The sequence below is a fragment of the Heterodontus francisci genome, chromosome 7 (genome assembly GCF_036365525.1).
Source record: "Heterodontus francisci isolate sHetFra1 chromosome 7, sHetFra1.hap1, whole genome shotgun sequence".
In the NCBI taxonomy this organism is placed as follows: Eukaryota; Metazoa; Chordata; class Chondrichthyes; order Heterodontiformes; family Heterodontidae; genus Heterodontus; species Heterodontus francisci.
In genome coordinates this window covers 30,090,425-30,117,186 of record NC_090377.1, presented here as the reverse complement: position 1 = coordinate 30,117,186, position 26,762 = coordinate 30,090,425, and the positions used below count along the sequence as shown (strand labels likewise).

At 42.8% G+C, this 26,762-nt stretch overlaps 1 protein-coding gene across 13 annotated transcripts in view; it reads left to right on the top strand.

Moving 5' to 3' along the window:
• Nucleotides 1-26,762, top strand: part of LOC137371914 (methyl-CpG-binding domain protein 5-like) — a 321,882-nt gene that overhangs the window by 188,601 nt on the left and 106,519 nt on the right. For all 13 annotated transcript variants that reach the window (XR_010975306.1, XR_010975305.1, XR_010975304.1 and 10 more), the window contains one exon: nt 24,070-24,172. Coding sequence is in view for 9 of the 13 variants with exons in the window: in XM_068034970.1 (XP_067891071.1) it covers nt 24,070-24,172 (103 nt within the window). In the remaining 4 variants the exon portion in view is untranslated. The remainder of the gene's footprint in view (nt 1-24,069; nt 24,173-26,762) is intronic.

Here is a 26,762-nt window from a genome sequence, read left to right as displayed (position 1 = left end):
CTTAGCTCTCCTAATCCCTTTCTTCAGATCCTTCCTGGCCATCTTGTATCCCTCCAGAGCTATGCCTGTGCCCTTTTTCCTCAACCTTATATACGCATCCTTCTTCTTCCTAACAAGACTCTCAACCTCTCTTGTCAACCACGGTTCCCTCACATGACCATCCCTTCCCTGTCTGACAGGGACATGCTTATCAATGGCCCCTACTATCTGCTCCTTGAAAAAGTTCCACATTTCGACCGTGCCCTTCCCTGCCAGCATATGCTCCCAACTTATGCTCCTCAGTTCCTGCCTGACAGCATCATATCTACCCTTCCCCCAATTGTAAACCTTGCCCTGTTGCACATACCTATCCCTCTCCATTACCACAGTGAATGCTACAGAATTGTGATCACTATCTCCAAAGTGCTCGCCCACCAACAGCTCTATCACTTGCCCTGGTTCATTACCTAGTACCAAATCCAATATTGCCTCCCCTCTGGTCGGGCAGTCTACATACTGAGTCAGAAAAGCTTCCTGGACATACTGCACAAACACTACCCCATCCAAACTATTCGATCTAAAGAGTTGCCAATCAATATTTGGGAAGTTGAAATCCCCCATAATTACTACCCTGTGACTTCTGCTCCTTTCCAAAATCTGTTTCCCAATCTGCTCTTCCACCTCCCTGCTGCTATTGGGGGGCCGATAGAAAACTCCCATCAAGGTGACTGCTCCTTTCCTGTTCCTGACCTCAACCCACAGTGCCTCAGTCGGCAGATCCTCCTCGAAAATTCTTTCAGCAGTTGTTACACTATTTCTAACTAACAATGCCACCCCCCCACCTCTTTTACCACCATTCCTAATCTTATGAAAACATCTATAACCAGGTACCTCCAAGAACCATTCCTCCCCCTCACCTATCCACGTTTCAGTGATGGCCACAACATCGTAGTCCCAAGTGCCCATCCACGCCTTCAATTCACTCACCTTATTCCTGATGCTTCTTGCGTTGAAGTATACGCACTTTAACCCTTCTCCGTGCCCATCTGTCCTCTGCGACAGTGCTACCTTCCCCAATACCTCACTACACTCTTTGTCTTTCTGAGTGGACCCACTGGTCCCTGGACTACAAGTCCGGTTCCCATCCCCCTCCCAAACTAGTTTAAACCCTCCCGAACAGTACTAGCAAACCTCCCTCCCAGGATATTGGTGCCCCTCTGGTTCAGATGCAGCCCGTCCTGTTTGAACAGGTCCCATCTTCCCCAGAATGCAGTCCAATTATCCAAGAACTGGAAGCCCTCCCTCCTACACCATTCCTGCAGCCACGTGTTCAGCTGTGCTCTCTCCCTATTCCTAGCCTCACTATCACGTGGCGCCGGCAACAAACCAGAGATAACAACTCTGTCCGTCCGAGCTTTCAGCTTCCAGCCTAACTCCCTAAACTCACTTCTAACATCTGTGCCACCCTTCCTTCCTACGTCGTTGGTGCCAATGTGCACCACGACCTCTGGCTGCTCCCCCTCCCCTTTAAGGATCCTGAAGACGCGATCACAAACATCACGGACCCTGGCACCAGGGAGGCAGCAAACCATCCGTGCGTCTCGCTTGCGCCCACAGAACCGCCTGTCGGTACTCCTCACCATCGAGTCCCCGATGACTAGTGCTCTCCCGTTCTCCCTCCTTCCCTTCTGAGCCACAGTGCAGGACCCCGTGCCAGAGGCCCGTTCACTGCAGCCTGCCCCCGATAGGCCGTCCCCCCCAACAGTATCTAAAACTGTATACTTGTTGCCGAGGGGAACGACCACAGGAGATCCCTGCACTGACCTCTTCCCACCTCTAACTGTTACCCAGCTGCCTTTGTTTTGTGGAGTAACGACATCCCTGTAGCTTCTATCTATCACTCCCTCAGCTTCCCGAATGATCCTCAGTTCATCCAGCTCCAGCTCCAGTTCCCTAACACGGTCTGATAGGAGCTGGAGACGGATGCACTTCCAGCAGGTGAAGTCGGCAGGGTCACCGGAGGTTCCCCTTACCTCGAACATACTGCAGGAGGAGCACTGCACTCCCCTGGCTGCCATTTCTTTTACTCAATTACCCCTTAATTAAGTACAAATATAGATATTAACAAAAACAGTGAAATAGCTTACCTGTTCAGTCCTTTTTGGTTAGAGGAGGAGGGTAAAAAGGGTCTTATTATTAGGTTAGAGGAGGAGGATGGGTGGGAGACACTACATCTGTAGTGTCTCGGGTTAACTCAGCTCCGCACCTTTAAAGAAAATACCTACCCAGGAGTCCTTGCTGCCGTCCAGCTTCCGGTTCCTCCCGCGCCAAAAGTAGCTTGAACACAAGGAAAACAGTAAGTACAACTTTTAAAAACACAGTTCCTGGTGCCTTCACTTACCCACCGAAGAGTCGCTACCTTCTCCTGCTGCTCCGCCGGGAAATGAGGCCGAGTCCACGGAGCTCCGCACCTTTAAAGAAAATACCTACCCAGGAGTCCTTGCTGCCGTCCAGCTTCCGGTTCCTCCCGCGCCAAAAGTAGCTTGAACACAAGGAAAACAGTAAGTACAACTTTTAAAAACACAGTTCCTGGTGCCTTCACTTACCCACCGAAGAGTCGCTACCTTCTCCTGCTGCTCCGCCGGGAAATGAGGCCGAGTCCACGGAGCTCCGCACCTTTAAAGAAAATACCTACCCAGGAGTCCTTGCTGCCGTCCAGCTTCCGGTTCCTCCCGCGCCAAAAGTAGCTTGAACACAAGGAAAACAGTAAGTACAACTTTTAAAACCACAGTTCCTGGTGCCTTCACTTACCCACCGAAGAGTCGCTACCTTCTCCTGCTGCTCCGCCGGGAAATGAGGCCGAGTCCACGGAGCTCCGCACCTTTAAAGAAAATACCTACCCAGGAGTCCTTGCTGCCGTCCAGCTTCCGGTTCCTCCCGCGCCAAAAGTAGCTTGAACACAAGGAAAACAGTAAGTACAACTTTTAAAAACACAGTTCCTGGTGCCTTCACTTACCCACCGAAGAGTCGCTACCTTCTCCTGCTGCTCCGCCGGGAAATGAGGCCGAGTCCACGGAGCTCCGCACCTTTAAAGAAAATACCTACCCAGGAGTCCTTGCTGCCGTCCAGCTTCCGGTTCCTCCCGCGCCAAAAGTAGCTTGAACACAAGGAAAACAGTAAGTACAACTTTTAAAAACACAGTTCCTGGTGCCTTCACTTACCCACCGAAGAGTCGCTACCTTCTCCTGCTGCTCCGCCGGGAAATGAGGCCGAGTCCACGGAGCTCCGCACCTTTAAAGAAAATACCTACCCAGGAGTCCTTGCTGCCGTCCAGCTTCCGGTTCCTCCCGCGCCAAAAGTAGCTTGAACACAAGGAAAACAGTAAGTACAACTTTTAAAAACACAGTTCCTGGTGCCTTCACTTACCCACCGAAACAAAAAAACAGAAGCATCTTCATAACACCTCCACCCTGAGAGGAATGAAACGCCATTTTTAAATGCATTTCATTCCAAAGTGAGGGGAGAAATAGAAGACAAAAAATTTTAAAACAACTTTTCATATTCATACTCATTCACTCTTTTCTTGCAGTTATTACAATTCTGCTCTGTGCCCTCTGTTCATTCAGATAACTGGAACAAAGTTAGATTCTCGATAAAAGCATCTGCAATAACATTTTTGCGCACAATGTAAACAATTTTCAAGTGGTCAGGTTGTAATAGTAAACTCCATCGGAATAGTCTAGTATTCTGGTTTTTAAATTTTTTTGCAAAGTTTATCACCAAATCAGTCGACTGCAACTTTCCAAACAGAGCCCTCCCCCTCCAGTTGTTCCAAGAGAGGAATTGTCTTTGTGACTGCATTAACTTTTCTGTAGTCTATAAAGAGTCTAGTTGAACTGTCATGTTTAGGCACTAATACTACTGGTGAACTCCAACTGCTTTGACTGGGTTCTATTAGGTGGTTTTTCAACACTTATTGGATTTCTGCTTTTACCTGGGCCTGTTTCTCTGCACTTAAGTGGTGAGGATGTTGTTTTATAGGAACGGATTCCCCTATATCCACATCATGTGTGGCTAAGGTTGTACATCCTGGCTTATCCCCACAGACTGTTTTAAATGCATTGAGTAGCCTTGTTGGGTCTTCTCGGTCTGCATCTATATAAGAAAGCATAGTGTCCAATCTCCCTTACCATTCAGTATTAACTAATCAGATAGTAGGAGGTTCAATTTGAGAATTGTCTAGGCTGCCTCCTGCCTCGTCTTCACTATCGCTTTTATCCTTCACTGTACCTACTACCTGACATACCTGTGCTAGCTTATCCTCCTCCCGGCGATAATATTGTTTTAACATATTGATAGGACACGGCCAATCCTTTTTCCGGCGATCTGGGGTGTTGGTCAAATAATTTACTTCAATTCTCTTGACTACTTTATATGAACCACTGAACCGTGCATTCAATGGTTCACCCTGTAAAGGCAGTAATACTAACACTTCTTCTCCTTTATGAAATGTTTGAGTCTTGGCATGCTTGTCTGCCCATTTCTTCATCGTTGTTTGGGAAGCTTTAAGGTGTTACCGAGCCACTTTGTAAGCTCTCGTGAGCCATTCCCAGAACACGGATATATAATCTAGCACAGAAGATTCATCCCTCTGTTCCAGAAACCTTTCTTCAATTAGTTTTAGAGGAACTCATCTCATGTCCTTAAACTAATTCAAAAGGACTAAAACCTGTAGACTCATTAGTGGCAAACAAAAGAAATTCTAGCCCTATATCCCAATCATGGGGATATTCAGGACAGTATGCCCTGATCATTGTTTTGAGGGTCTGATGGTACCTTTCTAAAGCTCCTTGTGTATGCTTAAGATTTTAACTGTTATACTGAAGTTACCCATAACTTCTTGAAAAATTTTAGACATAAAATCGGAACCTTGATCCGACTGAACCTCAATCAGTAATCCATAGCTAGTGAAGAACTGAGTTGACTTCTCTACCAATACCCTAGCAGAAATTGTTCTCAAGGGGATAGCTTCTGGGCACTGAGTAGCCATATCCATGATAGTGAGTATATGTTAGTGTCCCGCTTTTGTTTTCGGTCAGGGTCCTACACAGTCTACTAACAGCTTACTAAATGGTTCCCCAATAACTGGTATGGGAATTAGAGGTGCCGGTTTTATGGCAGGTTGCAGTTTCCCCACAATCTGGCATGTATGGCACGTTTTACAAAACTGCAGCATGTCCTTGGAAAGACCTGGCCAGTAAAATTGTCAATTTATATATGATTAGGTCTACCGGATCCTCACATGTCGCGCGAGAGGAATTTCATGCATCAACCTTAATAGTTCCCGGCGATACTTTGGCGGTGCCACTATCTGATGAACTACCATCCATTCTTCGTCTGCAGGTCTGTGAGGAGGCCTCCACTTCCTCATCAGAATCTCACTTTTAATATAATAGCCTCTGGAACTCCTTTTGCCTCAGCTTCTTTTGGAGCTGATTGTGCCAGTTTATTTAACTCTGGATCGGCTTGCTGAGCTGTATTCAGAGAAGACTTATTAGACATTTCCTTCGGATTATCCAAATTCCCAAAGAAATTTTCACATATTCGGCTATCTGACTGTGGTGCCAATTTTATCTCCGGCAATGGAATTTTCTTAGCCATTGCTGGGGTTACTACACATGAAGGAAGTATTTCCGGAACCTTTTCCTGTAATTGTTCTGTCTCTTTAACTTCATTTGGTTTTTCCATGACTATTGGAGAAGCTACTACTTTCGCTCCGGCCAAATCATTCCCCAAGAGTAGGTCAACTCTGTCTGCTGGCAAACTATGGACAATTCCATGGTTACCGTTCCAGACGTTAGGTCACACAAATGTACGGGTATATACTCCCTGCCGATATCATTCACTAAAACTTTAGCGTTCAGTACGCTCTCTGGTGGAAAAGTTATACCTTTCCCCAGCAAAAGAGTTTGGGTGACTCCTGTATCCCTAAGTACAACTATAGGTTTGCTTGCCTCATCTTGAGGGATAAGGAGTTACTTTTCCTTTCCACAAGATTAACGCTCAGATATCTTTTTCACAACCCCTACAGACACGGTGTTTTTTTTACTTGGCCTTACAGCTAAAGCCAGAGCTACATCCTGATCTGTTGTACTCCCAGTCAGGGATCCTTTCTCTGCATTGCCTTTGTGTAACCCAGTACGTCCCATGGGTTTACCCCGCAACTTCCAGCATTCTGCACGCAAATGTGCAACTTTGTGACAATGGTAACATTTAGGCTTACGGACCTCACTTCCACCCTCCGCACCTTCCTTTCTGGCCTGAGGAGGAGATCCCGGGCGTTCCCAGCTGTCCTTTCTTGTCCCCGGCTACTTGCCTTCCTTTCACTCTCCCACCTTCTGTCCTTCTCAGGTTTGAGGGGGGTGACAGACAAAGAGTTTGGGCTGAAATAAAAACAAGAAATGCTGGAATACTCAGCAGGTATCTGCCAGTTCTGATGAAGGATCACTGACCTGAAACGTTAACTCTGCTTCTCTCTCCACAGATGCTGCCAGACCTGCTGAGTATTTCCAGCATTTCTTGTTTTAAATTCAGATTTCCAGCATCTGCTGTATTTTGCTTTTATAAAGAGTTTGGGATACAGAACTGGCTCGGTCATAGAAGACAGAGGGTATCAGTGGATGGGTGTTTTTCTGAATGGAGGGATGTGACTAGTCGTGTTCCGCAGGGATCAGTGCTGGGACCTTTGCTGTTTGTAGTATATATAAATGATTTGGAGGAAAATGTAGCTGGTCTGATTAGTAAGTTTGCGGACGACACAAAGGTTGGTGGAGTTGCGGATAATGATGAGGATTGTCAGAGGATACAGCAGGATATAGATCGGTTGGAGACTTGGGCGGAGAAATGGCAGATGGAGTTTAATCCGGACAAATGTGAGGTAATGCATTTTGGAAGGTCTAATACATGTGGGAAGTATACAGTAAATGGCAGAACCCTTAGGAGTATTGACAAGCAGAGATCTGGGCGTACAAGTCCACAGGTCACTGAAAGTGGCAACGCAGGTGGATAAGGTAGTCAAGAAGGCATACGGCATGCTTGCCTTCATCGGTCGGGGCATAGAGTATAAAAATTGGCAAGTCATGTTGCAGCTGTACAGAACCTTAGTTAGGCCGCACTTAGAATATTGCGTGCAATTCTGGTCGCCACACTACTAGAAGGACGTGGAGGCTTTGGAGAGGGTACAGAAGAGGTTTACCAGGATGTTGCCTGGTCTGGAGGGCATTAGCTATGAGGAGAGGTTGGATAAACTCGGATTGTTTTCACTGGAACGACGGAGGTGGAGGGGCGACATGATAGAGGCTTACAAAGTTATGAGCGGCATGGACAGAGTGGATAGTCAGAAGCTTTTTCCCAGGGTGGAAGAGTCAGTTGCTCGGTGCAAAGTTTAGAAGGGATGTGCGAGGCAAGATTTTTACACAGAGGGTGGTGAGTGCCTGGAACTTGCTGCCAGGGGAGGTGGTGGAAGCAGATACGATAGCGACATTTAAGAGACATCTTGACAAATATATGAATAGGAAGGGAATAGAGGGATATGGGCCCCGGAAGTGCAGAAGATGTTAGTTTAGGCAGGCATCAAGATCGGCGCAGGCTTGGAGGGCCGAATGGCCTGTTCCTGTGCTGGACTGTTCTTTGTTCTTATACACAAGCTCATAATCGTCAGGAATTTCCGATGCCTGTCTGGCATTTGAAACCTTCTGCTTCTCTACATGGGTTCTCACTAACAGAGGGAGTGTACTTTTGAATTCTTCCAAGAGAATTAATTCCCTAAGGTTCTCATTCGTGGCTTCCATCTTTAGTGCTCATATCCAACGATCAAAATTAATTTGCTTTACCCTCTCAAATTCTATATAAGTCTGCCCAGACAGTTTCCAGTGCTTCCGAAATTTCTGTCTGTAAGCTTCAGGGACTAACTCCTATGCAGCGAGAATAGCCTTTTTTGCCATCTCATAATCTGCAGAAGCCTTCTCAGAAAGCATGGCAAAAACTTCATGAGCTCTGCCCATCAACCTGCTTTGCATAAGCAGTGTCCAGCTCTCCTTCAGTCACTTCATTTGTTTGGCTATGTTTTCAAAAGAAATAAAAAATGCCTCTACGTCTCTTTCCTCAAACTTTGAGAGGGTGAGCACAAATTTAAACAGCTCTCCACTGGGTCCTGAGCTGGAGACAGATCTTTCCCCACCAGAACTTACACAGGAGTCAAGACCACATTTTTGACTTTTTAATCTGGTATTCCCTTTCTCTCTCCTTTTTCTCTCTGTCTGGTTCAAGTTTTTTCATTGTCAATTCTTTTTCAAGCTCAAGTTTTTTTTATTTCCATTGCTTTTACCTGCTCAAGTTTTCTCATTTCTATTTCTTTTTCTTTGTCAAGTTCAAGCTGCCTCATCTGTAACCGAATTTTAGCTAATTCAAGTGCACTACCCTCTTCTTCCATTTTCAAATGATGTGCTATTAAGAACAAAGAGAACAAAGAACAGTACAGCACAGGAACAGGCCATTCAGCCCTCCAAGCCTGCGCCAATCTTGATGACTGCCTAAACTAAAACCTTCTGCACTTCCGGGGACCGTATCCCTCTATTCCCATCCTATTCATGTATTTGTCAAGATGCCTCTTAAACGTCGCTATCGTACCTGCTTCCACCACCTACCCCGGCAGCAAGTTCCAGGCACTCACCACCCTCTGTGTAAAGAACTTGCCTCGCACATCCCCTCTAAACTTTGCCCCTCTCATCTTAAACCTATGTCCCCTAGTAACTGACTCTTCCACCCTGGGCAAAAGCTTTTGACTATCCACTCTGTCCATGCCGCTCATAACTTTGTAAGCCTCTATCATGTCGCCCCTCCACCTCCGTCATTCCAGTGAAAACAATACGAGCTTATCCAACCTCTCCTCATAGCTAATGCCCTCCAGACCAGGCAACATCCTGGTAAGCCTCTTCTGTACCCTCTCCAAAGCCTCCACGTCCTTCTGGTAGTATGGCGACCAGAATTGCACGCAATATTCTAAGTGTGGCCTAACTAAAGTACTGTACAGCTGCAGCATGACTTGCCAATTTTTATACTCTATGCCCCAACCGATGAAGGCAAGCATGCCGTCTGCCTTCTTGACTACCTTATCCACCTGCGTTGCCACTTTCAGTGACCTGTGGACCTGTACGCCCAGATCTCTCTGCTTGTCAATACTCCTAAGGGTTCTGCCATTTACTGTATACTTCCCACCTGCATTAGACCTTCCAAAATGCTTGACCTCACATTTGTCCGGATTAAACTCCATCTGCCATTTCTCCGCCCAAGTCTCCAACCGATCTATATCCTGCTGTATCCTCTGATAATCCTCATCACTATCCACAACTCCACCAACCTTTGTGTCGTCCGCAAACTTACTAATCAGACCAGCTACATTTTCCTCCAAATCATTTATATATACTACAAACCGCAAAGGTCCCAGCACTGATCCCTGCGGGACACCACTAGTCACATCCCTCCATTCAGAAAAGCACCCTTCCACTGCTACTCTCTGTCTTCTATGACGGAGCCAGTTCTGTATCCATCTTGCCAGCTCACCTCTGATCCCGTGTGACTTCACCTTTTGTACCAGTCTGCCATGAGGGACCTTGTTAAAGGCTTTACTGAAGTCCATATAGATAACATCCACTGCCCTTCCTTCATCAATCATCTTTGTCACTTCCTCAAAAAACTCAAGCAAATTAGTGAGACATGACCTCCCCTTCACAAAACCTGCTGCCTCTCGCTAATAAGTTTGTTTGTTTCCAAATGGGAGTAAATCCTGTCCCGAAGAGTTCTCTCTATTAGTTTCCCTACCACTGACGTAAGGGTTAACTGGCCTATAATTTCCTGGATTATCCTTGCTACCCTTCTTCAACAAAGGAACAGCATTGGCTATTCTCCAGTCCTCTGGGACCTCACCTGTAGCCAATGAGGGTGCAAAGATTTCTGTCAAGGCCCCAGCAATTCCTTCCCTTGCCTCCCTTACTTCAATTATGTTTTCTTTCTTACTTCCTGGTTTTAACACTCTAGCACCAACAGTTCTGCCAAATTCTTTAGTTTAACCCTAGTTAAATTCCTCAAATTACTCAGGGCTACATCCTCCTTACCCAGAAAGGTCACAGCAAATGTTAAAGACATTCTGATGGAGTAAACCTTAATCTGTTACACAAGAAACCTGGTTCTTTTTATTTTTCCTTTTTCAATTATTATTACCCCACTTAGAATTGTCCGTCGTCAGCGTTGGGTTTATCCCGGCAAGAGATTCCCCAATTTATATGTTACGACCGAGACAGGAGGACAGCACTGTTTCTTCTAGCCCCACTTCTCCACAGGTCATAACATATATTTTAAATCCTCTCACTTATCGACACAGTCAATCATCTACTCTATTTTTCCCAGAATAGAGCACCCTAACCAAGTTTCTTTAATGAACAAAATTATCGGTTTATTATAAAACAAGTCTAAACCACTACTGAAGTAAAACATAAACACACAGATTGAAATTTTAAAGTCCCCTTTTTTAAAATCTTGGTCCCTCAAACTCACGCGCGCACACAAACACCGGTTCACCCAAAAAAAGTGATTTGTGTTATTCAGAGCTCTGTTACAGACAAAAACAAACACTTGGGCTGATTACTTATTCATTTTTCAAGAAAACAGCAGCTGCGATATGTTGTTCCAAAACTGGCATACAGTCTAACTTCTGAGTACACATAAACAGGTCAATGGGTCTTTAAAACAGTTCTTTTCAGGTGGCGTTGATAATTCATCTAGCAGGTTTTCTTCAAAGCTCTCTTTTAGAGAGTTGCTGGAAAGTGAGTTGGGTTGTGGTCTTCTCTCCTTTCTTGACACTTCTTGAGCAGACTTAACTTTATCGCACTCTAGAAAGTAAAACACACACTGACACAACAACCAAAAGCTTGAGAGTTTTCTGCCCTCTCAGGTGCGCGCTGCGACTTGCGGGCTTGTCCAATCGAGGGGTGCACCTGTCACTTCTTCCCCTGTTACCGCGACTTCTGCTCCACTTTTAACCTGACTCGTGACAACCTGTAAACATTGTTGCCAAACCATTTTTTCAGTGTTCCCCTTAATGACTGTCTTGGAAAAAAAATACTGATCCAACATTTATTCAGTTTGACAAAATTTTTATGCGAAAAGAGAAGCACCTTCATAACATTTTGCAATTCCTTAGCTACAGGGACAACCACCAATTTTCTCCCTTCCCATTTTTCTCCTGGTTTTTCTGTTCCCGTATTCTTTGTTGTCATTCTGAATTGTGCAAAGTATGAAGTGCATGCATCTTTGCCCATCTGCAACACAGAATCACATCTGGCCCATTGAGTCTGCACCGATGCATTAAAGACACCTGACCTGTCTACCTAATCCCATTTGCCAGCACTTGGCCCATAGCTTTGAATGTTATGACGTGCCAAGTGCTCATCCAGGTACTTTTTAAAGGATGTGAGGCAACCCGCCTCTAGCACCCTCCCAGGCAGTGCATTCCAGACCGTCACCACCCTCTGGGTAAAAGAGGTTCTTCCTCAGATCCCCCTTAAACCTCCTACCCCTCACCTTAAACTTGTGTCCCCTTGTAACTGACCCTTCAACTAAAGGGAACAGCTGCTCCCTATCCACCCTTTCCATGCCCCTCATAATCTTGTACACCTCGATCAGGTTACCCCTCAGTCTTCTCTGCTATAGCGAAAACAACCCAAGCCTATCAAACCTCTCTTCATAGCTTAAATGTTCCGTCCCAGGCACCATCCTGGTGAATCGCCTCTGCACCCCCTCCACTGCAATCACATCCTTTCTATAATGTGGTTACCAGAATTGCACACAGTACTCCAGCTGTGGCCTTACCAAAGTTCTATGCAACTCCAACATGACCTCCCTGCTTTTGTAATCTATGCCTCAATTGAAAAGGCAAGTGTCCCATATGCCTTTTTCACCACCCTATTAACCTGCCCTTCTGCCTTCAGAGATCTATGGGCAAACACGCCACGGTCCCTTCGTTCCTTGGAACTATTCATTGGCCATTCGTTGAATGCTTCCTTGTCACATTACTCCTTCCAAAGTGTATCACCTCACACTTTTCAGGGTTAAATTCTATCTGCCACTTTTCTGCCCATTTGACCATCCCGTCTATATCTTCCTGTAACCCAAGACACTCAAACTCACTGCTAACCACTCGGCCAATTTTTGTGTCATCCACGAACTTACTGATCCTATCCCCCAAATAGTCATCTGTGTCGTTTATATATCATTTCTCATTACAGCACTGATCTCTTCCTTTACTAACAAAGCTACACCACCTCCTTTTCCTTCCTGCCTATCCTTCCGAAATACTGAGTTGCCTTGGATATTCATTTCCCAAAACTGGTTTCCCTGCAACCACGTCTCAGTAATCGCCACTAAATCATACCCATTCGTCTCTATTTGCACTGTTAACTCATTTATTTTATTCCGAATGCTTCGTGCATTCAGATACAAAGCCTTTAAGTTTGTTCTATTATCAATTTCGCTACTCCTGTATGATTTCTAGGTGCAATATGGCATTCACACGTTCTGTCCCTTCCTTTTTATTTTCTGGTAACAATCAGCTTTATCACTAACCTGCACTCCTACCTTCTCCTTTAACTTTGACTGCCTAATTTTCCATGCAGCTGAACCCTCCCCACAACTATTTAGTTTAAAGCGCTATCTACAAGCCCTAGTTATGCAATTCGCCAGGACTCTGGTCCCAGCATGATTTAGGTGGAGCCCGCCCCATCGGAACAGTTCCCTCCTTCCCCAGTACTGGTGCCAATGTCCCACGAATTCGAACCCATTTCTCCCACACCAATCTTTGAGCCACGCATTTATGTCTTTAATTTGATTGACCCTGTGCCAATTTGCTCGTGGCTCAGGTAGTAATCCAGAGATTATTATCTTTTTTGGTTCTGCTTTTTAATTTAGCCCTGAGCAGAACCTCTGTCCTCATTCTATTGTCGGTACCTCCGTGGACCACGACAACTGGCTCTTTCCCCTCCCACTCCAAGTTCCTCTGCAGCCCAGATGAGATATCCTGAACCCTGGCACCAGGTATGCAACACAGCCTGGGACTCTCGATCCTGGCCACAGACAACAGTGTCTATGCTTCGCACTATGCTATCCCCGATTACGACTACATTTCTCTTTTCTATCCCCCCCCCCCGCCCCCCCCCACTTGGATGGCTCCCTGTACCACAGTGCTATGGTCAGTTTGCTCATCCTCCCTACAGTCCCTGCTCTCGTCCACACACGGAGCAGGAATCTCGAACCTGTTGGACAAGGGCTGAGGCTCCTGCAACACTACCTCTTGGATCCCTCTACCTGCCTCACTCATAATCACACCCTCCTGCCCCTGACCACTGGCCAAATTCAAGGTAGTTAATCTAAGGGGTGTGACTGTCTCCTGAAACACAGCGTCCAGGTAACTCTCCCCCTCCTTGATGTGTAGCAGTGTCCGAAGCACAGACTCCAGCTCATCAACTCTGAGCCGGAGTTCCTCAAGCAACCAACACTTGCTACTCCATATAACTGAAATTGCTCATCCCTATCATCCTGATAAACCTCCTCTGTACCTTCTCCAAGGCTTGACGTCCTTTCTAATGTGTGGTGCCCAGAATTGTACACAATCCTTCAGCTGAGGCCTAACCAGTGATTTGTAAAGGTTTAGCATGACTTCCTTGTTTTTATGTTCAATGTCTCTATTTACAACGCCAAAAACTTCAAGTTTCCAAAAATCATAACATTTGTATCAAGTGTCCGCCTGGACTCTTCAGGGAATACAATCAGTTTACAGTGCTTAAAGCTGATGAGGACACATGCTTTTGTCATAGTGTTTGAAAATTCTGAATGCTTTTGATGGAAATTAGTTCCAGAGGGTTGCCCTTCCACCGTCAAGGATTTGCAAATATGCACCCACGAATTCCTCTGTTCTCTAAACAACCCTCCCACCCCCGCCCCCCACCCCCAGTCATACCATTTAGTGTATACTGCCTGTCCATGTTGTTTCTCCCAAAGTGCATAATTTTTTACTTGTCTGCATTAAATTTCTCTGCTATGTGTCTACCCATTTCATCAATCTGTTGATGTCCTTCTGGAGTTTGCTACTATCCTGCTCATTACTATTACTAGGTTGCCAAGTTTTGTACTGTCTGCATAGTTCAAATTTGTACTTCCTATATCCATGTCAAAGTCAGTTATACATAACAAGAAAAGTAATACGCTAATACTGACCACTGGGGACCCCACTGCATACTCCTGTCCAGTCAGAAAAACATTTGTTCGCGACTGTCTGCCTCCTATCACTTTGCCAATTATGTACCCAAGTTACTACCATCCCTTTAATAGCATGTGTTTCGAAAGCAATAACTTGTACTGGTATAGCGCCTTTAACATAGTAAAACTTCCCAAGGCACTTCACAGAAGCATTATCAAACAAAGTTTGACACCAAGCTACAGAAGGAAATATTATGCAGATGAGTTTGGTCAAGGCACTGGGTTTTAAGGAGCGTCTTAAAGGAGGAAAGAGAGGCGGAGAGGTTCAGGAAGTCAACTCGAGTTTCAGGCCTTGGCAGCTGAAGGCACAGCTGCCAATGGTGGAGCGATTAAAATTGGGGAAGTTGAAGAGGCCAGAATTGGAGTAACGCAGATGACTGAGGATTGTAGGACTGGAGGAGATTACAGAGATCGGGAGTGGGTGAGGCCATGGAGGGATTTGGAAACTAGACTGAAGATTTTAAAATTGAGGGAGCCTAATTGAGAGCCACTATAGGTCAGCACGCATAGGGGTGATGGGCAAACAGGACCTGGTGCAGATTGAGACATGGGCAGCAGAGTTTTGGATGATCGCAAGTTGACGGAGGGTAGAGGTTTTCTGAATAGGTTTGTTGTGAGGTACTTAATCAAATTTCTTTTGAAAATCCATATGTACATCTTCTGAACTACCTTCATCAACCCTCTCTGTTACTTCATCAAAGAACTCAATCAGGTTAGTCCCTTTAATAAATCTGTGCTGGCAGTCCCTTATTAACCCATGTTTCTCTAAGTGAGAGTTAATTTTGTCTATCATAATGATCTCAAGTAGCTTTCCCACCACTGACATTGGACTGATTGACCTGTAGTTTAGCAGGTTTCTCCTTCTCCCCTTTTTCTTTAGCAGGGGTGTAACATTTGCAATCCTCCAGTCCCATGGCACCACCCGTATATCCAAGGAAGTCAAGGTTCTGCTATTTTCACTGTAGCTTCCCTGAGCAACCTAGGATGCATTGCATCTGGACCCAGTGACATTTTAACTGAGCGATGCCAACCTGTTTAGCACCTCCTTTCTATCCTTTTTTAATCCAATCCGATATCTCTACTTCCTCCTTTAATGCAACATTAAATTCATTCTCTTTTGTGAAGACAGATGCTAAATACTATTTCAGTACCTGAGTCGTACCTCCACAAGAAGATTTCCATTTCTGACCATAATAGACGCTGCCATTTTTTAACTATCCTTTTACATATGAACATACGAATTAGGGGCAGGAGTAGGCCACTCGGCCCCTCGAGCCTGCTCCATCATTCAATAAGATCATGGCTGATCTGAATGTAACCTCAACTCCATATTTCCACCTACCCCAAATAACCTTTCATCCCTTTGCTCATCATGAATCTATCTACCTCTGCCTTAAAAATATTCCAAAACTTTGCTTCTACTGCCTTTTGAGGAAGAGAGTTCCAAAGACCTGCAACCCTCAGAGACAAAAATTCTCTTCATCTCTGTCTTAAATGGGAGACCCCTTATTTTTAAAAGTGACTCCTACTTCTAGATTCTCCCACAAGAGAAAACATCCTTTCCACATCCATCCTGTCAGGACCCCTCAGGAGCATATATGTTTCAATCAAGACACCTCTTACTCTTCTAAATTCCAGTGGATACAATTCTGGCCTGTCCAACCTTTCCTTGTAAGACAACTTGCCCATTCTAGGTCTTAGTCTAGTAAACCTTCTCTGAACTGCTTCCAACGCATTTACATCTTTCCTTAAATAAGGAGACCAATACTATACCAGTACTCCAGGTGTGGTCTCACCAATGCCCTGTATAACTGAAGCAGAACCTCCCTACTTTTGTATTCAGTTTCCATCGCAATAAACAAGAACATTCTATTAGCTCTCCTAATTACTTGCTGTACATGCATACTAACCTTTTGCAATTCATGCACTAGGACACCCAGATCCTTCTGTTTCTCAGAGCTCTGCAATCTCTCGCCATTTAGATAATATGCTTTTTTATTCTTCCTGCCAAAATGGACAATTTTACATTTTCCCACATTTGCCAGATCTTTGCCCACTCATTTAACCTATCTAGATCCCTTTGTAGCCTGCTTATGACCTCTTCACAACTTACTTTCCTAATTATCTTTGTGTCATCAGAAAATTTAGCAACCATACCTTCGGTCCCTTCATCCAAAATCCAAGTCATTTATATAAATTGTAAAAAGTTGAGGCCCCAGCACTGATCCCTGTGGCACGCCACTCATTACATCTTGCCAACCAGAAAAATGACCCATTTTTGCCTACTTTCTGTTCCCTGTTAGCCAGCCAATCTTGAATCAATGCCAAAATGTTACCCCCTACACCATGAGCTTTTATGTTCCACAATAACCTTTTGATGTGGCATCTTATACATGCCTTCTGGAAATCTAAGTACAGTAGTTCCCCTTTATCCACAGCACATGTTACTTCTTCAAAGAACCCCAATAAATTGGTTAAATATGATTTCCCTTTCACAAAACCATGCCGACTCTGCCTGATGACCTTGAATTTTTCTAAGTGCCCTGCCATAACGGCTTTAATAATAGCTTCCCGATAACAGATGTTAAGCTAACTGGCCTGCAGTTTCCTGCTTTCTGGCTCCCTCCCTTTTTGAGTAAATGAGTTACATTGGCTATTTTCCAATCTAATTATAATATGTTTATAAAAGATGTTTGGGTTCCTTTTTATTTTGCCTGCTAATCTTTTCTCAGACTGTCTCTTTGCCCTTTTTATATCCTTTTTCAGTTTCCCCTTGGAATCTGTATTCTGCCCGGTTTTCTACTGTATTCTTGTTCCTATATTCTGGCCTTGCGAGCTTGCTCCACCGTTCAATAAGATCATGATGGATCTTCGACCTCCACTTCACTTTCCTGCCTGATCCTCATGTCCCTTGATGTCCTTCGTGTCCAAAAATCTATTGATCTCCGTCTTGAATATACTCAACTATTAAGCATCCAAAGCCCTCTGGGGTAAAGATTTCCCAAGATTTACAATCATCTGAGTGAAGACATTTCTCCACATCTCTCAGTCCTAAATGGCCACTTATCTATGTCTTCAAGACTATGCCTCCCAGTTCTAGACTCTCCAGCCAAAGGAAACATCCTCTCGGCATCTCCCCTGTCAAGCCCTCTTGGAATCTATATGTTCAAGATGACGTTTGTCATAAACTTTTGTGTTTTATTCTAACCTCTATTTCCTTTGTTTATCCAGGGGCGGCGCAGTGGTTAGCACCGCAGCCTCACAGCTCCAGCGACCTGGGTTCAGTTCTGGGTACTGCCTGTGCGGAGTTTGCAAGTTCTCCCTGTGACCGCGTGGGTTTCCGCCGGGTGATCTGGTTTCCACCCACAGCCAAAGACTTGCAGGTTGTTAGGTAAATTGGCCATTGTAAATTGCCCCTAGTGTAGGTAGGTGGTAGGAGAATGGTGGGGATGTGGTAGGGAATATGGGTTTAATGTAGGATTAGTATAAATGGGTGGTTGTTGGTCGGCACAGACTCGGTGGGCCGAAGGGCCTGTTTCAGTGCTGTATCTCTAAATAAAATTTTAAAAATAAACCTGATAACTGCAAACTTTACCTAAACCAGTAGTTAACCACCAGATAAGGGCATTTCTAAAGTACTATCTCATTGTTTCTAATATTATAATTTGTTTTTGCAGTAGATTTCATGACTTCTTCAAAAACTTTTGATGGCATTGTTGGGAATGCCAAACCTGTGCACATTACTGATTAGGATACATGCATTGAAATAGCATTTTTCCCACTTAAGTAATTAGATGAATGCTAATTTTATATTCTCAGCTAACACTTCTACAAATATTTTTGAAATATCTATTTTTACAAATCAAGACACATTCAAACACAATTGCAATCAGAAGTTGAAACAAATACTTTAGAAAATAACATTCATACTGAATTCTAACTCCTTTAAACTCTGAATTTTTTTTGGTTAAAGATTTTTTTCTTAAAACATATTCTCCTCTTTCGCCAACATCTGCCACTTCTTGAAAAAAAAACAACATGCAATTCTAACACTTCATTTCCTTATCGTAAAGTGCTTCACAGCCAATAAATTGCTTTGGAAATGTAGTCACTATTATATAGACAAGAGCAGCAACTAATCTGTGACTAGCAAGGATCCACAAACAGCATGGAGATGCATGACATGTGACTTTTCTTTTGCTGGTCTTATTTGAGGGATAAATGTTGATCGGGAAATATGTAGAACTCCACTGCTCTTCTTGAAATAGTGCTATGGCATCTTTTACATCCACTTGAACTGATGGATGGGGACTCAATTTAACATCTCACCTAAAAGGTGTAGTCCCTCCAATAATACAACCCTTTGTCAATACTAAAGCATAGTGTCAGCCAAGATGATCTCAAGTCCTGAGTGGGGCTCGAACACACGACTTTCTGACTCAGACGATACAACTATTGAGCCAAGCTAACACACTGATAAGTGTGGTTTAAATCAGGCAAGCCAATTATTTTACTCCAGGGTTGTTAATTTATGCTTGGCCAACATAAACTCACAAGTTTACTCAAAACACAATTCTATAAATCAGTGAGCTTTCTACATTCACTAGGACAGGAGGTCAACAACGTTTTTACCTGAAGAGCTGGGGGTTTTTTTAAAAAGAAATTTGCCTAAAATACAAACTGTTCAGAGCCGCGAGAGAAAAAAAAATTAAATTAACAACAATTTTCTACTTGGAATAAAGCATCAATAACTTTTTTTTTATAAAAATAAATATTTTTGTCTTTGTTTTTATAATAGATTTTGTAATCAATTAAATTATGTTTTTTACTTTAAATTTGTCAGTAAGGCTCTAAGCTGTCATACCTGAGGTACCATTCATTCCTGCTTCTAGGGACTTGGACAACTTTCTAAAATTTGCTGCTCCTACTGCATCTCTTGGTGGTCCATTCCATATGTCCAGCAGACTGTGTGTTTAAAAAAAAGTTACATCCAAGTATTTTTCTCATTTTATGTCCAAAGTCAGGAAGATAACCAGCCTCCAATAGTGGCAGGAGGACCCTGACCATCAGGTTTACCTTTCTATTTTTTAATTTCAGATTGTTGTGTTTACAGTTTTTTTCCCTTTGTACATTTATTATTTGAGCATATTGCATTCACACTTTTTCCTTTCATAGGTCATTTCTATCCATATTTCAAAATATTATGGATTTTGCATTTAAAGGAAATTCTAAAAACGCAGCGACTGCGGCTCCTTTGCTTGACATATCTCTCACTTCTGGGGCAGCTACCTCCCATCATGTCATGTGCCATTGCGTCACGCAAAGTTACACGCTTACCTTATCTTGTACGGCATGGAAAGACACTGTGCATGCGCCATGCCAGCACTAAGCACTGTTGCTCTAGCAACAGACTGGACCTGGGTTTCGGGCCAAGGATGATGGCAGTTGCTGGGCCCTAGGTGCTGTGCTGTGGGCTGGGGCGAGGCCTACAAATGGAGGGCTGGCAGGCTGGTATCCAGGAGTGGCTTGGGCCTCTGGTCTCTAACGGGCTTTTCTGACCCCACTGTGCTATTTCTCGTTGAGAAAATAATTTGAAAACATGAAGTTTGTCATAATTATTAACCTTTGATTCCCACAGGAAGATTTTGTTACCCTCTAGTTCTTTGAGTTGACATTCTGCTGACTTCATATTTCTGGGCTTTTTCATGAAAATGAGAACCGGCCGATAAAGGTTGGGACCAGCAAATGAGATGTTAAGAAGCCGCAGGTTGCCGACCCCCGGACCAGGATTTTTTTATTCCAGTTCAAATGCTTTGAAACAAATATACCACATAATAATTTTAAAGTTGCCTTCTGTTTTTCATTGACTGCCATGCTTTCTATATTTCTTGCCCTTTGACTGGACCAAAAAGGTGACCACCCAACTGTTACTGAAGATAATCTGTGGCACAATTTATATCATCCAAAATATACTGTGTTGAAGCACCAGAACATTAAACTATGTGCAACAACATTTGAATGGTTGAAGTGGGAACTTAGAACTGAGGGGAAAAAGATAGGTCGTCGTGAGAGGGAAAACTACAATTTCACAGCTTTTCACAGACAAAAGACAAGAACAAAGCAGTTAAACTTGCCATGTGGTCTGCATATTTGACTATGCCTCACATGAAATAATGAATTAGATGTTTTATGTTAGCCATTGGATCAGCCTGTTTCCATGCTGATCACCAGACAAGCAAAACTATTTTTGAGGATCAGTCCATTGTTAGCATCAGTAATGTACCATAACACTTTCAGAGTAGTGTAATGCATCTTATAGAATGCTTCAAAGTAAGTAGCAGTGTTCCACAGAGTTCAGTTTTTGGAACATAGGAATAGGAATGAGCCATTTATCCCCTCAAACCTGTTCCACCATTCAGTGAGATCCTGGCTGATCTGCGACTTAACTCCATGTTAACACCTTTGCCCCATATTCCTTAATATCTTTGGTTAACATAAGTCAATCAATCTCAGATTTAAAATTAACAGTTGATCTAGCATCAGTTCGCCCTTGTGGAAAAGTGTTCCAAATTTCTATCAATCTTTGGTGTAGAATTGTTTCCCAGTTTCTCTCCTGAGAGGTCTGAATCTAATTTTTTAGAACATACAGAATCACAGAAAGTTTACATTATGGAAAGAGGCCACTTGGCCCATTGTGTCTGCACCGGCTGAAAAAAACAAGCCACCCTGTCTAATCCCACCTTCCAGCATTTGGTCCGTAGCCCTGCAGACTACGGCACTTGAGGTGCATATCCAAACACCTTTGAAATGAGTTGAGGGTTTCTGCCTCAGTGAGTTCCAGACCCCCACAACCCTCTGGGTGAAAATATTTTTCCTCATCTCCTGTCTAATCTTTCTACCAATCACTTTAAATCTATGCCCCCTAGTCACTGAGAAGGTAAATAAGCCCTTCACATCCACACTATCCAGACCCCTCACAATGTTGTACTTTTGAATCAGATCTCCTCTCAGCCTTCTCTGTTCCAAGGAGAGAAACCCCAACCTAGCCAATCTTTCCTCATAGCTGCATTTTTCCAGTCCCGGTAACATCCTCTCTTTAGTCCTAGACTTCCCAACCAACAGAAATAATTTCTGTCTCTCTATCCATCTGTTCCCCTTAATATCTTGAAAACTTCAATCAAATCACCCGTAACGTTCTAAATTCTAGAGAGTACAACTCTAGTTTGTGTAATGTCTCCTGGTAATTTAACCCTTGGGGTCCGGGTATCATTCTAGTAAATTTACACTGTACACCCTCAAAGGCCAATACATCCTTCCTCGGATGTGGTGTCCAGAACTGTTCACAGATTGCCTTTGTTAACTGCACGTCAATTTTATGGATATAGTGCTGGAGGCAACGGTGTCGCAATTTGCTGATTATACTAAAATAGGAGGCATAGTTCTGAGGATGCTGCCAGATGTAAGGAAGTACAGATGCAAAGAAAGATGGGAAAATTGAGGCTGTTTTTGTAAGAACAGAGGAGATTAGGGGTTGATTTGATTAAGGTGTTCAAAATAATAGAGATAGGACAGAGTAGTTAGAAACAGAATGTTTCCAGTGGTTTAGCAGTCTAGAACAAGAGATATGGATAGAAGATCAAGTTAAGAGATTTAGGACAAGGAACAGGGTAAACCTTTTTTTTTATATAGACACTTGAGGCTGTGGGACGCACTACCAAAGTTAGTGATTAAAGTAAGAGACTGTGCTAACATTTAACAGCAGGTTAGAAAGGTGTTTGAAGAAAGGTTGGATTAAGACAATGAAGAGCAGCACAGACTGTTTGGGGCAAACAGCCTGTTTGTCGTATTCTCTATGTAATCTGTATGTTGTCACTTGAGATTCACTACTCATGCACCCTTTGGATTTATCCAATTTCAGACATCTCCTGTTTTTCTTTTTTTTCTATCATTCTTCCTTTCTACCCATCACCCTGCTGTTCTTCCAAAGTAAAATTGCCGTTTTACTTCTGTGTAACAATGCCTATAATGTCATAACCCTTAAAATTACTGAATGTGCCCTATTCCAACAATATCTTGCATTTATATAGTGCCTAGAAACTGCCAAGGTGCTTCAAAACTAAAAGAAAACTGATGTGTCAGGTTGTGAGAGGTTACCAAAAGCTTGATTGTGGGACGGGTAACCGAAAGCTTAGTTGTCGAGATGGATATTGAAGATTCAAAGGTGGGAGCAGAAGATGGATAAACATAAAGGTTTATGAACAGGGTTACAGAGAAAAAGACCGAGGCAGCTGATGGATTTGTCACCAAGGGAGGGGGATGGGCAGAAGACTTCTGCACAGGTTCCCTCTCTTCCTTTTAAGAACCCAAAAAAGCTCATCTCTTTGATCAACCTTTGAGTGGTTCCTTCTAAATTCTCCTTTTGGTTCATCCATTTTTTTCCTCGCACCTGAAGTAACTTGGGGCATTTTTCTGTGTTAACGGCATAATGTAAATCCAAGCTATAGTAGTAGTAATGGGTTTTGTTTCACAAATAACGACAATGATTTTGTGCTCTGACGTCAGTAGAACAGTGGTCGCATTAGTAGCAGTGACTTCATTGATCTAATGTACATGCAAAAATTTGTTTGGTGTAAGGCCAAGGACAAGCCCATTTTCTCGTGTATAGCATGATTGCGACTGGAGTGCATTTAAAGTTGTGTAGGCAAGAAAGTGAACATAGAACAGCCATCTTCTGGAATTTTGAAAAGGAAGATTGGCAAATGGGAAGAGTTCATCTAGAAAATGAGCAGGGGTAATTTCACACTCCACTAATTCAACTTGCTTTACCTGAGAGTGAAGATGAAGGTGAAGATGGAATAGGTTCACTTTTATGAGTTGATAAATGAATGAACTTTTTGTCTTTTTCTTATTCCATGTACTACGCTATTCTGTTTCAAGTGATTTGTGCTATTTAACCATTATATTTGAAGTTTTGGTCATTTGCCTTTTATATTCTTCAGGCTTGATGTCTCAGTTTTGTAATCAGCTGTATCCTTAAACGTGAACTGATGTAGAATTGAATGCTGTATGTCCAATCCCATACTAAATCCCACGAACCTACCTTCCTGTACTCGAACCTATTTTCCTATTTCCAGGACATTGATTTGTTTATAAATTGGCCTCGAAATCCCTCGATCACTTCATTCCACCCAGCCTCTGCAACCTTCTCTTGCTCTATGTCCACATTCTCAATCTCCAATCTTATAACTCTAATCGACAGCATTTTCATTCCCCCCCCCACCCCCTACTTCGATAGCAGGGCTTTATCATTTCATCCCGCATTCCGGAATTCTCTCCCCAAACCCCTTCATCTCTGTGTCTCTTTGCCGCCTTCAAAAGTTGTCTGAAAACCTATTTTGGCCACTTCCACTAATTGGTCTGGTCCAGTTCTCATTTTGAAGCACCGTAGAACAGTTTGATATGTTCAAGTTGCTATACAAGTGCAAGTACACGTTATGACAAAGTGTTATGGTTCCTTCAGTTGAAACATCAATCTTATTGATTTTTTAAAAAGTTAAATGTGGTATCTCAAATACAGTTTTTTTCAGGTGTGACAGTAGTAAGCATGCGTACGCAGAATCTCAAGCTCTCACTTTGATTATTAAACTGTTTGCCATAAAGCTCTGTTGTAACTTTTATATGTGCGGCACTTTACAGTATCTTTGTTTTTCCTTTTATCTTTAGCCCAAGTGGCTCAGTGTTGGCCTGCATCGAGCAAGTTAAAACATATCTACTTACCGATGGAACTTGCAAGTGTGGCTTGGAGTGTCCTCTTATTCTTTCAAAGGTAATAGGAAATTGGAAATATTCTTCATCTTTGACAGCCAATTAGATCCATTTATAATAACTATACCAGAAAAGCAAACATTTGAATGTAGTCGTCTTAGTTACCGGATATAGTAGATCCAGCAATTTTTGATGAGCATACATTTTATAAGAAAGTTATTTTAAAAAACTTACCTGGATGTTCAGTTATAGCACAAAGACAAGATTAGAAGGGATGGAATAATTGGAAAGGGAGGCCCTATCTCTCATTGCTGCAGCACTTAGCTGCTGAATATTGAACAGCCTTGTTTATGAAGGTCAATGAGACGGTCCAACTCTTCCAGTCAGGAAGAAGCGCAAAAATAATAAGACTCACTTTTTGCGAATGAGCAGTTTGCATTTATCCATGCAGAAAACACAGTGCTCACAGCAATGTGAGTAATCCATGGTAATTTTAATTGCACATTTACAATTTTTTATTTAATCTGCATATAGAAATAGGAATTGTAGTCTGCCTATGATGGGAAAAATCAGGGGGACAACATCGATTTAAAGAACGTCATAATCTTTTATTATTTGTTTAAAAGGCCTTGTTATGCACTAAAGTCTTGCTTTCCCATTGTTGACCGCAGTTGATTTCTGTCTGTATATATAAATAATATATTTGCTTTTGACACATTTTAGTATTTTGCTACACTATGATGTTTTACAATGTACATTTCTCTACTATTAAATATTTTCAAAAGGTTAATTGAGTTTTTAATGAAGTTCTAGTTTCAAAAATTACTCATTACCTCAACCAATAAACACTGTATATTCTCTCCATCAGTATAAGCCCTCAGGTTTCAATTGGTAAATCTTTGGTCTCAGCTCAATGGCAACTTCCAGCTTCAAGATTTGCTTCAAATGTCATAGAACTTTACTCATGACTGATAACAACACCTGTTTCTGACACAGTCATGACTTTCAAATGTGTAGGACCTGTCCCAATCCTTGCAAAAGGGCTTATGATTATCTGAGCTTGATTCTTCAAAATGCAAAGATATCTCAAATTTCTGGTTCTTCCAAGAAGCATAGCTCCAGGTCCAGGAAGAAGTTGGCTTTGGGTAGAGTGCACTCCTCAGAAAGAAGCAGTAGCTGAGTAATGTCACTAACTGATATTTGGGACTAGAGAGAAGACATTGAGCTCCTCCATAGCTCAAAACCTCTAGCAAAGTCATAAATGTCCTCAAACTCAGTTCTGTTTTTGGACAACTATGACCGGTTCTCAAAATTTAACTTCAAGAATTACCTTCCTAAGGAAAGGAGCAAGTTGGAATAATCATGTTGGCATTTGAAAACTAGACCACGTACAGTGCGCAGTCAGCTATTGCCTTCAAAGTTCAGCAGTTTTCCTGTGGATTGGAGGGTAAATTGGAAATTGTCGGAAAGTACAATTTGCTTTTAAGTCAATATAGACATCGATATGAATGGAAGGTCTAAATAATGGGACTGCAATCTACATTTATTAAGTGAGTTGGGCCTTCTTGCTGATACCAGATAAAAACCATGTCAAGGAGAGTTAATGTCTCCAAATTATAGGATTTCCTCAAAATTTAGTGATTTTTCTGAAAAAGAAGCTAAGGTATGCAGATCAGAGAGCCTTTACCCAACATGGTATGGAGATAATTACTTCTACAGGGTGTAAGCAAAGTTTCCTTAAGCCAGAAAGATTGAGAATGCCACAGATATTTCAGGTGAGGCATCGTGGATAATACCGAATGAGCAGGCATCTGAAAAGTGCGTATTTTAATAAAAGGATTCAAGAGCCCATTAAACAATTCCTGAGGTTCAACATGACAGAGTACAGCCACAAATAAAATCCTTGTATTTCCAGCATGGATGCAACCTGGAAGGTAGACTCCAAAATGCGTCCATTCTCCCAAGCTCAAATTGCGGCAATTCCCTGTCCATCTAATTGCAATACACACAAATGTAAAAATGGCCGTAAATCAGGGTGAAAGGTCATCAGGGTAGGTGGGAATGTGGAGTTGAGGTTACAATCAGATCAGCCATGATCTTATTGAATGGCAGAGCAGGCTTGTGTGGCCTACTCCTGCTCCTAATTCATATGTTTGTATAAAAAAATTGTACATCGTTGGCTCTAAAGTGCTTTGGCATGTTCTGAAGTTTTGTTATAAATGCAAGTCTTTCTTTCGTTAAGCATGAACATTGAAGTTTCAACTCATTGAGCCATCATTCATGCACATTAGGCACACATATTTAACAACCATTTCAGTTTTTAATGTGACTTATTTATTTATGCCATAAAAATGCATTAAAAGAAAATGTGTTGCAGATCTCAGTGAGCATAATTTTTTTTTTAAACTCAAGAATTGCAATAAAGCCCCAGAAAAATGACTTGTTTCATGCTGTGTCTGAAAATCTAGCCATAGCTTTGAGAGCCTCTGAGCAACCACAATTGCGAGAAAATCAGATATGAGGCTCTATCTCTGGTTATGCCATTCTTCTGGGTGGAGAAATGTTTGAACAGAGATTGATAGGCAACCACACAGGTTAGAGGAGATTTGGGTGTATTGTAATTACACATGTAACTCACTTGCATCCAAAAT